Source organism: Eubalaena glacialis, chromosome 19, assembly GCF_028564815.1.
Source record: "Eubalaena glacialis isolate mEubGla1 chromosome 19, mEubGla1.1.hap2.+ XY, whole genome shotgun sequence".
In the NCBI taxonomy this organism is placed as follows: Eukaryota; Metazoa; Chordata; class Mammalia; order Artiodactyla; family Balaenidae; genus Eubalaena; species Eubalaena glacialis.
The window spans coordinates 37,854,190-37,872,077 of NC_083734.1; the positions used below are offsets into that span (position 1 = coordinate 37,854,190).

At 34.3% G+C, this 17,888-nt stretch overlaps 1 protein-coding gene across 1 annotated transcript in view; it reads right to left on the reverse strand.

Moving 5' to 3' along the window:
• The window catches only part of SKAP1 (src kinase associated phosphoprotein 1), a 280,187-nt gene that overhangs the window by 234,038 nt on the left and 28,261 nt on the right, over positions 1-17,888 (reverse strand). The window contains exon 2 of the mRNA XM_061175616.1: positions 2,980-3,085. Coding sequence (XP_061031599.1) covers positions 2,980-3,085 — 106 coding nt within the window. The remainder of the gene's footprint in view (positions 1-2,979; positions 3,086-17,888) is intronic.

Here is a 17,888-nt window from a genome sequence, read left to right on the forward strand (position 1 = left end):
TCAGAGCCAGTGCTATTTTCACTTCTCTCAACCCTTTTCATTCTCGAGCAGCACAGTGTTGAGGAAAGAATTAAAGGAATTAAAGCGAGGACACAACAAAGATAGAGTGGAAAGTTGGGGGAGGAATATATGTATGTATGGTATTTATATTTATCTAGTGTCTTTCCCAGATTATCCTGCTAGATTTCTTACCCACCTTCCAAATAAGCCGTAATGTGCCAAATCAATAGTTTTATACAGGTTCCTACCCTCCCCCACAAATTTACCAAACCCCTAAAATTTTATTGCTTCAATATGACTAAAGATAAAACTTTTTAAGTGACTTTAATTCTTTTGATGTTACTTGGCAACTTGCCATATACATTTAACTCTCAAGTTTGATGACTTCCAAATTTCTTTTCACACCCAGCCTCTGGGAGAGATACAACTTCCACACAAAATAGTAAATGTGGCTGGCATTGTACCAGCTTTCAGTGCTTTCAAACCAGCTGGTATCAATGCAGGCATAATATCAACCAGCCATACATGAGGCTATAGATGCAACGTGGCTGAAAAAGAGGATTCAGTAAGACAAGGGTTACATTAACAGGATGATGATTGAATGGGCAAATGTAAGACAATTTCAAACAGCTTGCCAAAGGAAAGACTCATTTTTCCATTTTCTTGTACAGTATCTAATTTCTGGCTCCTCATTTCCTCCTGATCTGATAATTATGAAATTCTAAATAAAGTGTCATCTTCCTTGCAACAAATCAATGAACAGAAAGCTCCCATCAACAATGCAGATGTTTCCTAAAACTCCTGCTGATTATTTCCTGAATGTCTATCCCACAAACCACACAGCAAGTCCTTTGAGAACAAGGAACCCTCTCTACCTCATAACAAATACAGCTTCTATGTGTGCGAGCATGGGTATGTGTGTATGAGTGTGTGTATGCACTTAAAAAGAGGACTAAGAAGTAATATGTAAGTGATAACAGTTAGTCACCACAAAATCACCTTTTATTATCAATTTCAGATTGAAATTTAGTCCTTTCCAAGTTCTGTGGTACAAATACGGGAAAGCAGAATTCCTACTTATTGTATATTTGTCCCTACAGATGCAGTAAAATTGTTTTTACATTCCTTATCACAGATTTATACCATTAACACCATTAAATGGTATCACCATTTATACCATTAATACAACATACACAATTATATTATGGGCAACCCTCTCCCTATAATACAGTTTAAAATAATTCTACCTTTGTTCTTCGTGCCATCCTTGTAATAATCCTAAAATACAAAGGTCAACTTTGTATTAAAAAAATTTTTAAATCTGTAAGTTACTAACTGAGCCTTCAGGTACACAACTAAGCCTAAACTTATCTACTAATAAAGTAACATTATGGGAAGTTTGTTTTAAACACTCTTCCAGCCTACCATAAATTATAGATATTCTCATTTTGCAAAAAGCTCCCATCTTTTGCATTCTGTTTGTTTCAATTATTCAGGGCAACCCAGGCTGATAATCACACAGTCCCCAGTTGCTGAGTAAAAGTGATGTTTAATTAGCCAGCAGGAAAGATCAATTAAGATCCAGCAGGGCATCTTGTGAGGTTCTCTCACATTCCTGGAAGGAATATATTCTGGCTGTGCCCTTTGAAAGGATAAATCTCCTTGCTTGCTTCTAAGGAGTTTCAATGAGGATTCTAAAGTAGATGCTAAGATTGGTCAGCCACACAAATTAAATTCCAGGTATAAGGACTTTCCTGGTTTTCCAGTGGTTAAGACTCCGTGCTCCCGGGCTTCCCTGGTGGCGCAGGGGATAAGAATCTGCCTGCCCATGCAGGGGGCACAAGTTCGATCCCTGGTCCGGGAAGATCCCACATGCCGTGGAGCAACTAAGCCCGTGCGCCACAACTACTGAGCCTGCACTCTAGAGCCCGGGAGCCACAACTACTGAAGCCCATGTGTCTGGAGCTCGTGCTCCGCAACAGGAGAGGCCACCTCAATGGGAAGCCCGCGCACCGCAATGAAGAGTAGCCACTGCTCGCTGCAGCTAGAGAAAGCTCGCGTGCGGCAACGAAGACCCAACACAGTCAAAAAAAAACAAAACAAAACAAACAACAACAACAAAAACAAACTCCGTGCTCCCAATGCGGGGAACTAAAAATCCCACACGGTGCAGCCAAAAAAACAAAAAAAACACAAATCCCAGGCATATCCCTGCAGTTGCTCTCCCTTTACTAAGAGTACTCAGTTCAAACATTCTGAATCACATTGCCTCCAAGCTGGAAAAGACGTAAAGTAACACTCTCTTATCCCCAACTCTCGTTCAGTTACCACATTTCAAGCAAGAGGTGGTCGGGAAATATATTGTAAAGGAGAATTTTTATTTCTTCCACCATCAAGCAAGTGTATGCATCTGTCAGGTGCTCACATTCTAAAAGGTACAAATTAGGTCAGGGCTTTTAATTTAAAAAAACCAAAAACTTAATGAGCATGATATTCCAATCAGTCTGAGACTAAGACATTCTACTATGCTCAGAGAATCAACTGGATAAGTCCAGTTTAAGTTTTCTATTAGGAAAGGAGATGTGGATATAAAATCAAGACCAAAAATCTTAACGAAAATTATCTCATACTGCTTAACATCTTCCCTTTCAGTAATTTGGACAAGCATAAATATTTAGCTTTTCACACATTTTGCAAAAGTGTTCAATAAAGACTAACATAACAATCCAAAGCTGAAAGCAGAATAATTTTTTTAACATACATAATTATCAAAATATTTCCATTTTGGTAAACTACCCTAAATATGCCTGCCTACCTCCAATGCAATTCAGTACACATTTATTAAGCCTCTACCAAGTATAAAGAACTATGATAGGTGTGTCTTACTTTGCTAATTTATATACAATTAAAGTAGATTTTACTGATTATAAATTGTTTTAAAGCTTATGAAGAAGAATAATGGAACCGGTTTATACAAACCTAGCTTTGATTTGCTGCAAGCCCCGTAGAATATGGTCTCTGTTGTCCCTTGCACCAGCACTGAGGTTCTCATTCTGCAAAACTTCTCCCAGGAACTCCTCAGTATCTAAAAGAAAAGGAAAGTTGATCAATGGAAAAGAAAAAGCACTAAGGGAGAAGGAGGAAAATCTGAAGGACTAAGAAATAGGTATTATTTTCTCTTTAAAAACTTTACAGTTGCAGAACGAGGTGAATATAATTAATGCCACAGAACTGTACACTTAATAGTGGTTAAAATGGTAAATTTTATGCTACATATATTTCACCAGAATAAAAAATAAACAAAACTTTATATATGCCTGTAAATGACATTTTCTGATAATCCAAGACCTTGCTATGAATTTAGAAAGCCAATGCATATATTAACCATAAGAAATAACTACTTTCCAAACCATCTTACAGAAACATTTAAATATTAATTATCACCGATGGCAGAGGATGGACTGTCAGTTTCATAAACATGTAAACATTACAAACAAGTCATAGAAGGTCACAAGCCAATAGAAGCTAGAGAGAAATACCAGTAAATAGAACTGAAATTTAAAATAGAGCTGAACTGCAAAATCAAGAACAAAAAGGGCAGGCATTCAAAGAAGAAAAATTAATTAGCAGATGCATCATTAATGAAAATGACAATGCAACCAACTGAAGGAACCCACATGGAAAAGAAAAAATGTGTCCAAGAGAAGGAAACTGCAATTATGTGAGCATAATTATATATTATTTCTATACATGATAGAAATATATAATATGGAACAAATGATGTTATGTCGAAATAAATTGGGGGGGCATTTACAAATTTTCAAAGACAAAATACACTGATAATGATTATAATTGCCAGAAATGCTAGCTATACATTTTATTATATATAAAAGAATTATAATGCCTAAAAAGCATATAAATAACATGGTTAAAATTTTCCACTTCCAAAAAATGAAACTGTAGTATATATACTATCAAGATAATGTTATGAATTTATACAGTTGGGTTACATAAGCATACTTAAAATTTTGTTTTACATTCACACCACTCAACAACACCAAACAAAAAAATCCTAGATAGCCATTACCAGAACTTCTGATGGGGTATAAGATGTACTTTTGATGAAGTTCTGGAAATAAAAATTTCACTGAGGACCACCATCAACTTCCAAGACCTGCATCACATCTATTGCATATGTCATTTAATAGGTTCCTCCAAGTTCCTCTAAAGGCTAAAGAATGAAAAAATGAGAAGTTTAATTAAAAGGTAAAAATAAATGCTATCAATTAATGTAATATACCATATTAATAGGATAAAGGACAAAGACCATGTGATCATCTCAATAGATGCAGAAAAAGCATTCGACAAAATTCAACAGCCCTTCATGATAAAAAAACACTCAACAAACTAGGAATAGAAGGAAATTTCCTCAGCCTCATAAAGACCATCTACAAAAAACCCATTAACATCACAATGGTGTGTGAAAATTAATAAATAGAACCCTCATTTTAAGTAAGTCAGGATACCAGAAGAGGGAGCGCTCACGCCCTACCCATAGATGTCAATTGCAGACCCAATAGGAAGAGATGTACCTTTGTATCTCCAACAGGAAGAATGTTGATACTTTACTACCCAGAAGGAGGAAGGAAAAATTTCTCCTTGCCCTGCAAGAGCCCAGCCAATGAGAGACTGTTACACAACTCAGCCAATGAAAAGCGATTACACTTTGAACTCCCAGTTTTCTCCAATAGACTCTTGGTTTATAATAGCCCCTCCCAACTCCTTCTTCTCCTCTATAAAAGAAAGTTCCTCTCTTTTGTTCTCTGGATTTGCCTGTGGATCACCATAGATTGCACGTCCTGAATTGCAAGTCTTTGTTGTTCCCAAATAAACCCATTTTGCTGGTAAAATAACTGGTTGATTGTTTTAGGTCAACAAGTGAAAGACTGAATGCTTCCTCCCTGCTTCTAAGATCAGCAGCAAGACAAGCTGTCTCCTCTCACCACTTACACTTAACATTGTACTGGTGCTAGCCAGGGCAATTATGCAAGAAATGAAATTAAAAGAGTCTAGATTAGGAAGAGGTAAAACTATCTCTACTTGCAGATGACATAATCTTGTATACAGAAAACCCTACGGAATCCATTGAAAAACTATTAGGTCTAATAAATGAGTTCAGTAAGTTTGCAGGATACAAGATTAATACACAAAAATCAGTTGTAATGGGACTTCCCTGGTGGTCCAGTGGTTAAGAATCCACCTTCCAATGCAGGGGACGCGGGGTCGATCCCTGGTTGGGGAACTAAGATCCCACATGCCGCAGGGCAACTAAGCCTGCGAGCCACACCTAGAGAGCCTGCGCACTCTGGAGCCCGCACGCCACAACTAGAGAAGCCCGGGTGCTGCAATGAAGACCCAGTGCAGCCAATAAATAAATAAATAAATATTTTAAAAAATCAGTTGTATTTCTATATAGTAGCAATGAAAAAATGAAAATTAAATTAGGAAACTTCCATTTAGGAAAACATAAAACAGAATTAAGTACTTAGGAATAAATTTAGCAAGAGAAGTATAAAACTTAAACTCTGAAAACTACAAAATATTATTGAAAGAAATTAAAGGCCTTAATAAATGGGAAGAATCTCATGTTCATATATGAGACTTACTGCTATTAATATGGGAATATTTCCATATTAATCTAAAGATTCAATGCAATCTCTATAAAAATCTCAGCTGGCTTTTTTGCAGAAATTGACAAGCTAATCCTATGATTCATTTGGAAATCCAAGAGACCCAGAATATCCAAAACAATTTTGAAAAAGAAGAACAAATTTGGAGGATTCACATTTTCTGATTTCAAAACTTACTACAAAGCAACAGTAATCAAGACAATACAATACTGGCATAAAAACAGACACACAGGTCAAAGGAAAAGAATTGGGAATTTAGAAGTAAACCCTCACATTTATAGTCAATAAATTTTTGATAAGGATGTGAAGACAATTCAATGGAAAAGAATAGTTTTTCAACAAATGGTGCTGGAACAACTGAATATCCACATGCAAAAAAATCAAGTTGGACACCTACCTCACACAATATACAAAAATTAACTCAAAATGGATCACATTTTGAGTTAATAAAAAGTAAAAGCTAAAACTATTAGAAGAAAATAGGCATAAATCCTTGTGACCTTGGATTAGATAATAGTTTCTTAGATATGATGCCAAAAGAACAAGCAACAAAAGAAAAAATTGGACATCAAAAATGAAAAACTATTGGGGACTTCTCTGGTGGTCCTGTGGTTAAGACTTCACCTTCCAATGCAGGTGGTGCGGATTCGATCCCTGCTCAGGGCGCTAAAATCCCATATGCCTCGCAGCCAAAACACCAAAACATAAAACAGAAGCAATATTGTAACAAATTCAATAAAGACTTAAAAAAAATGAAAAACTATTGTGGTTCAAAGGGTGCTACCAAGAAAGTGAGAAAAATTTTGCAAATCATATATCTGATAGGAGACATATGCAGAAATATAAAAAGCTCTTACAACTCAATAATAAAAAGACAAATAACCCAATCTTAAAACAAGCAGAGGATCTAAATAGACATTTATCCAAGGAAGATATACAAATGACCAATAAACAAAAGAAAAGATGCTCAACATCAGTTGATACCAGGAAAATGAACCACAATGAGGTACCGCTTTACATCCACTAGGATGGCTACAGTTAAGAAGGTGGACAATAACAAGTGCTGTCGAAGATGGAGAGAAATTAGGACCCTCATACATTGCCAGTGGGAATATAAAATGGTGCCGCCATTTTGTAAATGTCTGGCAGTTCCTCAAAAGGCTGAACAGAGAGTTACCATATGACCCAGCAATTCCACTACTAGATATTACCCAAGAGAAATGAAAACAGGTGTTCAAACAAAAACTTGTACACAAATGTTCATAGCAGCATTATTTTTTTAAACATCTTTATTGGAGTATAATTGCTTTACAATGTTGTGTTAGTTTCTGATGTATAACAAAGTGAATCAGCTATTTGTATACATATATCCCCATATCCCCACCCTCTTGCATGTCTCTCCCACCCTCCCTATCCCACCCCTCTAGGTGGTCACAAAGCACCGAGTTGATCTCCCTGTGCCATGCAGCTGCTTCTCACTAGCTATCTATTTTACACTTGGTAGTGTATATATGTCCATGCCACTCTCTCAATTCGTCCCAGCTTACCCTTCCCCCTCCCTGTGTCCTCAAGTCCATTCTCTACATCTACGTCTTTATTCCTGTCCTGCCCCTAGGTTCATCAGAACCGTTTTTTTTTTTTTAGATTCCATATATATGTGTTAGCATACAGTATTTGTTTTTCCCTTTCTGACTTACTTCACTCTGTATGACAGATTCTAGGTCCATCCATCTCACTACAAATAACTCAATTTTGTTTCTTTTTATGGCTGAGTAATATTCCATTGTATATATGTGCCACATCTTCTTTATCCATTCATCCGATGATGGACACTTAGGTTGCTTTCATGTCCTGGCTATTGTAAATAGTACTGCGATGAACACTGTGGTACATGTCTCTTTTTGAATTATGGTTTTCTCAGGGTATATGCCCAGTAGTGGGATTGCTGGGTCATATGGTAGTTCTATTTTTAGTTTTTTAAGGAACCTCCATACTGTTCTCCATAGTGGCTGTATCAATTTCCATTCCCACCAACAGTGCCAGAGGGTTCCCTTTTCTCCACACCCTCTCCAGCATTTCTTGTTTGTAGATTTTTTGATGATGGCCATTCTGACCAGTGTGAGGTGATACCTCATTGTAGTTTTGATTTGCATTTCTCTAATGATTAGTGATGTTGAGCATCCTTTCATGTGTTTGTTGGCAATCTGTATATCTTCTTTGGAGAAATGTCTATTTAGGTCTTCTGAGCAGCATTATTCTTAATAGCCAATATGTGGACAAAACCCAAATGTCCATCGACTGATGAATAGATAAATAAAATGTGGCATATCTATACAATGGAATATTATTCAGCAATAAAAAATGAAATGCTACAATACAAATAAATCTCTGAAATTATTTCGCCAAACAAAAGAAACCAGTCACAAGGGCTACATATTGTATAATTCTATTTACATGAAATATACAGGATAGGCAAAACTCTATAGAAACAGAAAGTAGGTTAGTGGATGCCTAGGGCTGTGGGAGAGATGGAGGCAGATTGGAGAATGAAAGCTAAGGGGGTTCAAGTTTTCTTTGGGGATGATGAAAATGTTCTAAAATTTATCTTGGTGATGATTGCACAACTCTGTGAATACTATACTAAAAGCCATTGGATTGTACACTTTAAATGGGTAGGGTGTATGGCATAAGAACTATATCTCAATGAAGCTGTTAAAAAATATAAATGAATGTATAAATTAACAAATCACAACATCTACACGTATCCTTCTGAAATTTCAAAACTGAAGGAAAATGAAAACATTCCTCAAGCACCGACATGGAAAAAAATAAGTAGTCTACAAAATAACAGAGTCAAAATGGCCTCTCCACAAAATAAGCACTAGAAGATGAAAGTTTTACAGTGTTTTAAAGGAAAAATACTGTGCTCAAGAATTCTAAGCATAGTCAAGATGTTGGTTATATAACATGAAGGAGACCAGCAAAACATTTTCAAACAGTTGTGGCTCTGAATTTCTACCACCTACATTCTTTCCTGAAGAAAATCTTTTCAAGGACACACTGATCAACAGAAAGAGGTGGTGATGACATTCAAAACAGCAAAATAAGTTAAATCTAGATACTTGTGGTTAAGTATAAAGTTTAAAACTTATTTTAAAAAGTAATTCTTAATTAAGACGTTTGTAAAAAAAAATGTAATAAGCATCTGAATGCAGTTAGAAAAGGAATAGAGAAGAAGAAAAACATGCTAAATTACTTATTTACATAGGGCTAATGGGTACTATTCCATCCTGGACAATGATAATTAAAGCAAATGGGTTTAACTATGATTCTTCAAACACTAATGTAATAAAAGTAGAACAAAAGATTTTAAAAATATTCAATATAATAAAATATAGAAAAAAGAGAAAAAGGTAGCAAAAAAGATAAAACTCATAAAATAAGATTATATATCACTGATGACAATAATTGTGAAAAGTTAGACTCCCCTATTAAAAACAAGCTATAAGGATATATTGTACTGCACAGGGAATACAGCCAATATTTTATAATAAGTATAAATAGAGAAAAATGTATAAAAATTTTGAATCACTATGTTGTACACCTGAAACTAATATAATATTGTAAATCAACTATACCTCAATTAAAAAATTAAAAAGTTAACAGAAACCAGTGAAAAAAAAGCAAAGCATTTCAGACTATGTCAAAAGATACAATTAACTTAACTACTATTTAAAAGATACTCACCTGAAACAAAGTGAAACTGAAGTTAAAAGAAGAGACATGTGCAAAATGTCCTAAACAAATTTTCTTAAAAAGCAAGAATAGCAGTAATTCATAACAAAGTGGAGCTCAAACAGGCCAACTGAGTCATTTTATTTTATATAAAGTACAATCCACAATAGAAATTACCTGTTATGTGCTAAATAGCATAGTATTAAAATATATACAGTGAAAACTGTGAGAAATATAAGTAGAAATTACTGAAAAAGCAATTGTAATGTCACTAGTCTCTGACGGACCAAGTGGACAAAAATATATAATTATATAGGGCAGTTATGTTCAATAGAAATAAAATAACTACACATGTAATTTAAAATTTTCCTGTAGCCTGATTTCAAAAGGTACCCCAAAAAGAGATGAAAATAATTTTAGTGATATTTATCTTACTTAACTCAATAGATTAAAAATATTATGATTTCAATATGTAATGAACACAAAAATAATTACTGAGCTACTTTACCTGTTTTTGTATTATATCTTCAAAACCCTGTGTGCATTTTATACTTAACAACACACATCAGTTCAGACTAGTCACATTCAAATGCTCAAATTTATGAAAACTGATTAAACACTGGATTACAAAAAAACCAATAATTTCTTAAAAACTCAAAATTAGAGATCTTATTTTATGACCACAAAATATAAAACCAGAACTTAATATTAAAAAGAGTAAACAAATCTCTCCACACGTAGACACTGAAAACACACTCCTACATATATCGTGGGTCAAAAAGGAAACACAAAACTATAATTACCACCTACTGAGAAAACAGTCTGTGTAAAATATTATAAAATGTGACCAGCATTGTACAGAGTGACAGATTTATAGACTTCAATATTTCCAATATTAAATAAAAAAGAATGAAAAGAAATACAATAAGCACCAAATTCAAAAAATCAGAAAAGAGCAATAAACCAGCCTATGGAAAGCAGGAGAAAAGAAACAATAAAGATAAAAGCAGAATTAATGAGTTGGAACAGTGGTTGTCTAACAGTGCTCTCTGGAGTCATAAGCCTCTCATAAGAAAGAGAGGAGTTGGGGTTGGGGTGGGGTCAAGTGAGTGAAACTCTGGGAAACTCCCTTCCTTCCGCTCACCATCCCCTTTGCTTTAATCACAAGTCCTTGGCTTTTATCTATTTATACACTGGGATTTCACATAAGATTTCAATTTTGAAAAGGGTTCCATTGCACAACTTAGTGGTTACAAAACCACTGAACTTAAAAATAGTGAGAAAAATATATATATAAATGCTAAATAAGTATAAGAGCTGGGACTTTTCAGAAGTGAGGGGGAAATCCAATAAATTGATATATCATCAGCAAATGTAATCAAGGAAAAAGGAGAGAATGCACAAATACACAGAAATGAGGCAGAATAAAAAGAAGCAATAACAAGCACAAAAATTTTTTAAAGATAATGAAATATTTGATAAAGTTGGTGAGATTTCAAGTTATTTTAATTTTCCTTTTTGTGCTTTTATGCATATTTAAATTTTATGATAGTGGGCATCATTTTTATCCCTTTAAAAGATTATTTCAAAAACAAAGTGCTATGTAAACAAAATAAAGTGCCGTGCAAATAAATATGAAAATCTCCGTGAAAGTTTCTGAGAAAAATATAAATTTCTAAAACTGAATTGAGAAATGGAAAACCTGAATCCTGAACAGGCTAATAACCAGGGGAAAAGAAGAAAAGGTTGCTAAATGTTTTTTTAAGTTCATATTAATATAGTTTTTTAGATGTTTTTCAAACCTTTAAGTAATGAATAATTCTTGTTCTATATAAATTATTCCAGAGCATAATTCTCAAATTATGAGAAACTTCTCAAATCATTTGGTATAACCTAGCATAACCACAGTTCTAAAAGAGCACAAAAAGGAATCAGTTTAAAGTTAATATAGAGGGAAGGGTGGGGGGCGGGGATAGTTAGGGAGTTTGGGATTGGCATGTACACACTGCTATGTTTAAAATGGATGGCCAACGGGGGACCTACTGTGTAGCACAGGGAACTCTGCTTGGTATTATGAGATGACCTAGATGGGAAGAGAATTTGAAGGGGAATGGATGCATGTGTGTGTATGGCTAAGTCACTTTGCTGTGCGCCTGAAACTAACACAGCATTGGGGGGGGGGGATTGGTTTTTTTTTTAACATCTGTATTGGAGTATAATTGCTGTACAATGTTGTGTTAGATCTTGCTGTATAACAAAGTGAATCAGCTTTATGTATACATATATTCTCATATCCCCCTCCCTCTTGCATCTCCCTCCCACCCTCCCTATCCCACCCTTCTAGGTGGTCACAAAGCACCAAGCTGATCTCCCTATGCTATGCAGGACAGGAATAACACAGCATTGTTAATCAACTATACTCCAATATAAAATAAAAAGTTTTAAAAAATTTAAAAATTTTTAAAATAAAATTAAAAAATAAAGTTAATATAGATACAAAAATCCTAAATAAAATACTAGTAGATCACACCTAGCAGTATATTAAAAGAATAATATAGTTTATCCTGGGAATATAAAGATGTTTCAATATTATTGATGTATTATATATTTATTTAATAGGTTAAAAGAGAAGTCTACACAAACCTCTTGGCACATGACAAAACCACCTCTGATGATATTTATTATCTATTTGTGACAAAACTATATTAAATAGAAGTAAAAGAATACCTTCTTAACCTAAGGAATATATATGTCACAAACTAGCATCATATTTATGGCTGGAAAATTGAAGTCATTATTATTAAAGATTGTTTTTCCAGCTACTCCCACTGTCAAGTAACATTGTTCTGGAGGTTGTAGACAAAAAGAAGCCTTAGAAGGAAAAAAAAGTCATTATGCGCAGATATTATAACCAAAGACATATAAGCTTAAAACTATGAAGTTGGAAAACTTTTAGAAATTGTAAGAATTCACTAGGGTAGCCAGAAAACAAATGCTTTAAAAATCGGTAGCTTTCTGGGTAATAGTAGAATAGCTTATGTTGGAATGACTTTCCCATAGATAAGAATTATCAACACTAGACAAAAAATTAAAAAGCAACTATTTTAGGGCACCAAACAGTAGCCAAAAGCAGGCAGAAATTGGTGGGGATTTGATCCTTGAAAGAAAGGAACTGTAGGGTGAGACTTGTGTTTATATAGCTTTTCATCTAAAGGTACTCCCAGTCTATGTGGGGTGGAGTGGCTAGGGAGCACCCTTAGGCAAAAAGCTTAGTGGGCTGTGGGAAAACACCAAATGCCACAACTTACATATACTTGGAATCTCAGAAGAAGGTTAAAACCAGAATAGGACAGAAAATGTACCAGAAGAAATAATCGTCAAAAATTTCCCAAATTTGATGAAAAATATTAATTTACAGATTCAAGAAGCTCAGTGGACCTCAAGTAGGATAAACATAAAGAAAACTAAACACTGGCAAATTATAGTCAAACTGCTGAAAACCTAAGATAAAGAGAAGAATTTCAAAGAAGCTAGAGAAAACGACCCATTACCCATAAGAAAATAATGATAGGAATGAGAGTTGACTTTCCATCAAAAATAATGGAGGCCAGAAGACACTAGAACGACACATTTAAAGTGCTGAAAAGAAAAAGGGAAAAAAACCTGTCAACCCAGAATTCTATATCCAATGACAATAGCTGTCGAAACGTACAGGCAAAATAAAGACTTTTTCAGATAAACAAAAACTGAGAAAACTTTTTGCTAACAAACCTGCTCTAAAAAAAAAATCTAAATGAAATTCATCAAGCTGAAGGGAACTGACACCAAAGGGAAATTCAGATCTACAGGGGTACCAAAATGCTAAATATGTGGGTAAATATAAAATATTATCACTTTTTTCCTCTCTTAATTTCTTCAAAAGATAACTGGCAATCTAAAGCAGAGATTATAACACTGCATTGCACAGTTTATAACATATGTACATGCAAAATATGTGACAGCAATAAAACAGAGGATAGGGGAAGGGGAGTAAATGAACCCCCTTTAGTGGTATAAAATTAACTCTGAGTAGCCTGTGATAAGTTAAGGAACATATTGTAATCACTGGAACAACCCTAACAAACAAAATAAGGAGGAACAATTTTTTAAAATAGAGAAATTAAAATGGAATACTGGCTTCCGTGGTGGCGCAGTGGTTGAGAATCTGCCTGCCAATGCAGGGGACACGGGTTCAAGCCCTGGTCTGGGAAGATCCCACATGCTGCAGAGCAGCTGGGCCCATGAGCCACAATTACTGAGCCTGCGCGTCTGGAGCCTGTGATCTGCGACAGGAGAGGCCGCGACAGTGAGAGGCCCGCGCACTGCAATGAAGAGTGGCCCCGCTTGCCACAACTAGAGAAAGCCCTCGCACAGAAACAAAGACCCAACACAGCCATAAATAAAATAAATTAAAAAAATAAAAAATAAAATTAAAAAAATGGAATACTAAAAGCATTTGATTAATTTTTTTAAAAGCAAGTGTAATAAAAAAAAGTGACAATTGCAAAACAGATAGTTAAATGGTAGACCCTAAATCCATCCATAACAATAGTTATATTAGATGTAAATGAATTAAACACTTCAATTAAAAAGCAGAGATTTTTCTAACTGAATAAAAATGCAAGACCCAATTATATGCTGTCTACAGGAGACACTTTTTTCCTTCCAGTTTTATTGAGATATAATTGACATACAGCACTATGTAAGTTTAAGATGTACAGCATAATGATTTGACTTACATATGCCATGAAATGATTACCACAGTAAGATTAGTGAATACCTATCATCTCATATAGACACAAAATTAAAGAAATAAAAAATTTTTTCCTTGTGATAAGACCTCTAAGGATTTACTCTCTTAACAACTTTCATATAAACTGTACAGCAGTGTTAATTATATTTATCATGTTGTACATTACATCCCTAGTACTTATTTATCTTATGACTGGAGATCTGTATCTTTTGACTGCCTTCATCCAGTTCCCCCTCCCTCCACCCTCCACCTTTGGCAATTGCAAATCTGATCTCTTTTTCTATGAGTTTGTTTATTTGTTTTTGAAGTATAATTGACTTACAACACTATGTTAGTTCCTGTCACACAACATAATGATTCAAAATTTCTATACATCTCAAAATGATCACCATGATAAGTCTAGTTATCTGTCAGCATACAAAGATATTACATAATTATTGGCTATATTCTCCAAACTGTACATTTCATACCTGTGACTCATTTATTTTGTAACTGGAAGTTTGTACCTCTTAATCTCCCTCACCTATTTCTCTCCTCCCACCTCCCCACTACCCTCCCCTCTGGCTACCACCTGTTTGTTCTCTGTATCTATGACTCTGTTTCTGTTTAGTTATATTTGTTCATATTTGTTTTGTTTTTAAGATTCCACATATAAGTGAAATCATACAGTATTTGTCTTTCTCTGTCTGACTTACTTCACTTAGCATAATACCCTCAAGGGCATACTTATCTTGTTCCTGACCTTAGAGGAAATACTTTCAGCTTTTCGTCATTCCGTATGATGTTAGCTGTAGGCTTGTCACACATGGCCTCTATTATGTTGAGGTATATTCCCTCTATACCCATTTTACTGAGAGTTTTTATAATAAATGGATGTTGAATTTTGTCAAAATCTTTTTCTGCAACATATGATGATCATATAATTTTTATTCTTCAATTTGTTAATGTGGTGTATCACACTGATTGATTTGTGGATATTGAACCATCCTTGCATCCCTGGGATTAATCCCACTTGATCATGGTGTATGATCCTTTTAATGTATTGTTGATTTGGTTTGCTAATATTTTGTTGAGGATTTTTGCATCTATGTTCATCAGTGATATTGGCCTGTAATTTTCTTTTTTTGTTATATCTTTGTCTGGTTTTGGTATCAGGGTGATGCTGGCTTCACAGAATGAGTTCAGAAGCATTCCTTCCTCTGTAATTTTTTTGGAATAGTTGGGAAGAATAGGTGTTAACCCTTCTCTAAATGTTTGGCAGAATTCACCTGTAAAGCCATCTAGTCCTGGAATTTTGTTTCTTGGGAGTTTTTAAAATACTGATTCAATTACTGATTCAATTCATGTTTTGTATTTCTTCCTGATTCAGTCTTGAGAGATTGTACATTTCTAGGAATTTGTCCATTTCTTCTAGGTTGTCCATTTTATTGGCATATAATTGTTCAAAGTAATCTCTAAGAGACACACTTTAAATATAAAGACACAGATAGGCTGAAAAAAAAGAATGGAAATTATACAGTATGCAAAGAGTAAGCATAAGGAAGATGGAATGGCTATACTAATGTAAGACAAAGTAGACTTCAGTACATGGAGTATTACAAGAGATAAAGAGGGATATTTCATAATGATAAAAGGGCCAAGTCATCAGGAAGATAGAACAATTATAAAGTGTATGCACATAATAAAATAGCTGCAAAATACTTGAAGCAAATTCCAATGCAACAAAAGTAAGAAAAAGACATATCTACAATCATAGTTGGGGATTTTACTACCCTGTTTCAGAAACTAATAGAACAACTAGACAAATAATCAGCAAAGAGATAGAGGACCTGAACAACACTATCAACAACTTTGATCTAATTGACATTCATAGAATGCTACATCTAACAACTACAGAATACACTTTTTTTAAAGTGCATATGAAATGTTCACCAAGATATACCTTATTCTAGTCCATAAAATAAGTCTTATAAACACCAAAAGTCTAAAATCTTAGAGTACGTTCTCTGACCATAAAATAAGTTAGAAATCAATAACAATGAGATATCTAAAAAGCCTCAATTCGAAGTAACATAAATCAAAGAGGAAATACTCTTCTTTGAATAAACTGAATGATTATAAAATACAACACATCCAAATTTGTAGGACGCAGTTAAATCCACGCTTAAGGGAAACATACAGCTTTAAATGCTTATGGTAGAAAAGAAGAAAGGATTAAAATCAATGATCTAAGTTTTCATCTTAAGAAACTAGAAAAAGAAGAACAAATTAAACTCCAAGCAGGAAAAAGAAAATAATAAAGATAAGAATGGAAATCAATTAAATAGAGAGCCAAAAAAACATTGGTTGGTTCTTTTAAAAGACCAATAAATTTGATAAGTCCCTAAAGGTTTTATCAAGATTCATAAAAGGAAAAAAGGGAAAACCCAAATTACCAATATCAGATTGAGAGGGGAAAAGGAAGAAAAGATATTTCTCACACTTTAGAAAACAAACACAAACATATTTACCTTTCCCTCTAATAAAAAAGGCAGTGTTACTCACTGTAGAAACATCAGAAAATAAAGAAATTGATATAAGGAACAAAATTTGCAATCCCATCCTCTTTCAGGTTTTTGTTTTTTGTTTTTTGGCCACGCCGGGCAGCATGCGGGATCTTAATTCCCTGACCAGGGATTGAACTCGTGCTCCCTGCAGTGGAAGCATGGAGTCCTAATCACTGGACCACCAGGGAACTCCTAACTCTTTCAGTTTTTATTCTGTGCTAAAAAAACCTTTTTATTTTCATTTACAAAAATTAGATATCAAATGTTCTGAATTTTTTCCACTAAACCCTGGTTATTGGTTATATCATAGATCATATAATGAAATATTATATAACCAATTAAAAATAATATTCATGAAGAAAATTTAAGGAATTCAAAAATTCTCACAGCATATTTTTAACACAATACTGAACGAAAAGGAGAAGAAGAATAGGAAGAAGAAGAAGAAAAGGAAGAAGAAGGGGGGAGGAGGAGGAGGAAGAGTAGAGGGAGGATGACAGGAGGAGAAAGAAGGAGGAACGCTGAAGGATTGACATTACTCAACTTAACGACTTACTACTATGCTACAGTGATCAAGATAGAGTAGTATTGTTGGAAGAACAGACACAGATCAATGGAACAGAACAGAGAACACAGAAATAGACTCACACAAACACAGTCAACTGATCTTTGACACAGATGTAAAGGCAATTCAGTGGAGAGAGGATAGTCTTTTTAACAAATTGTGCTGTGACAACTAAACATCCAAATGAAAAAAAAAAAAGGCACAGCTCTAAATTTTCACAAAAATTAACTCAAAGTGGATCATAGACTTAAATGTAAAATGCAAAACTATAAAATCTTAGAAGATAACACAGGAGAAAATGTAGGTGACCTTGGGTTTGGCAATGAGTTTTTAGTTACAAAACCAAAAGCATAATGAATGAAAGAAATAATTTAGCCTTCATTAAAATGGAAAACTTCTGTCCTGCAAAAGACAGTGTTAAGAGAATGAAAAAACAAGCCACAGACTGGTAGAAAATCTTTACAAAACACATATCTAATAAAGGACTTATATCCAAAATATTCAAAGAACTCTTAAAACTCAACAATAAGAAAACAAACAACCCAATTTTAAAATGGACG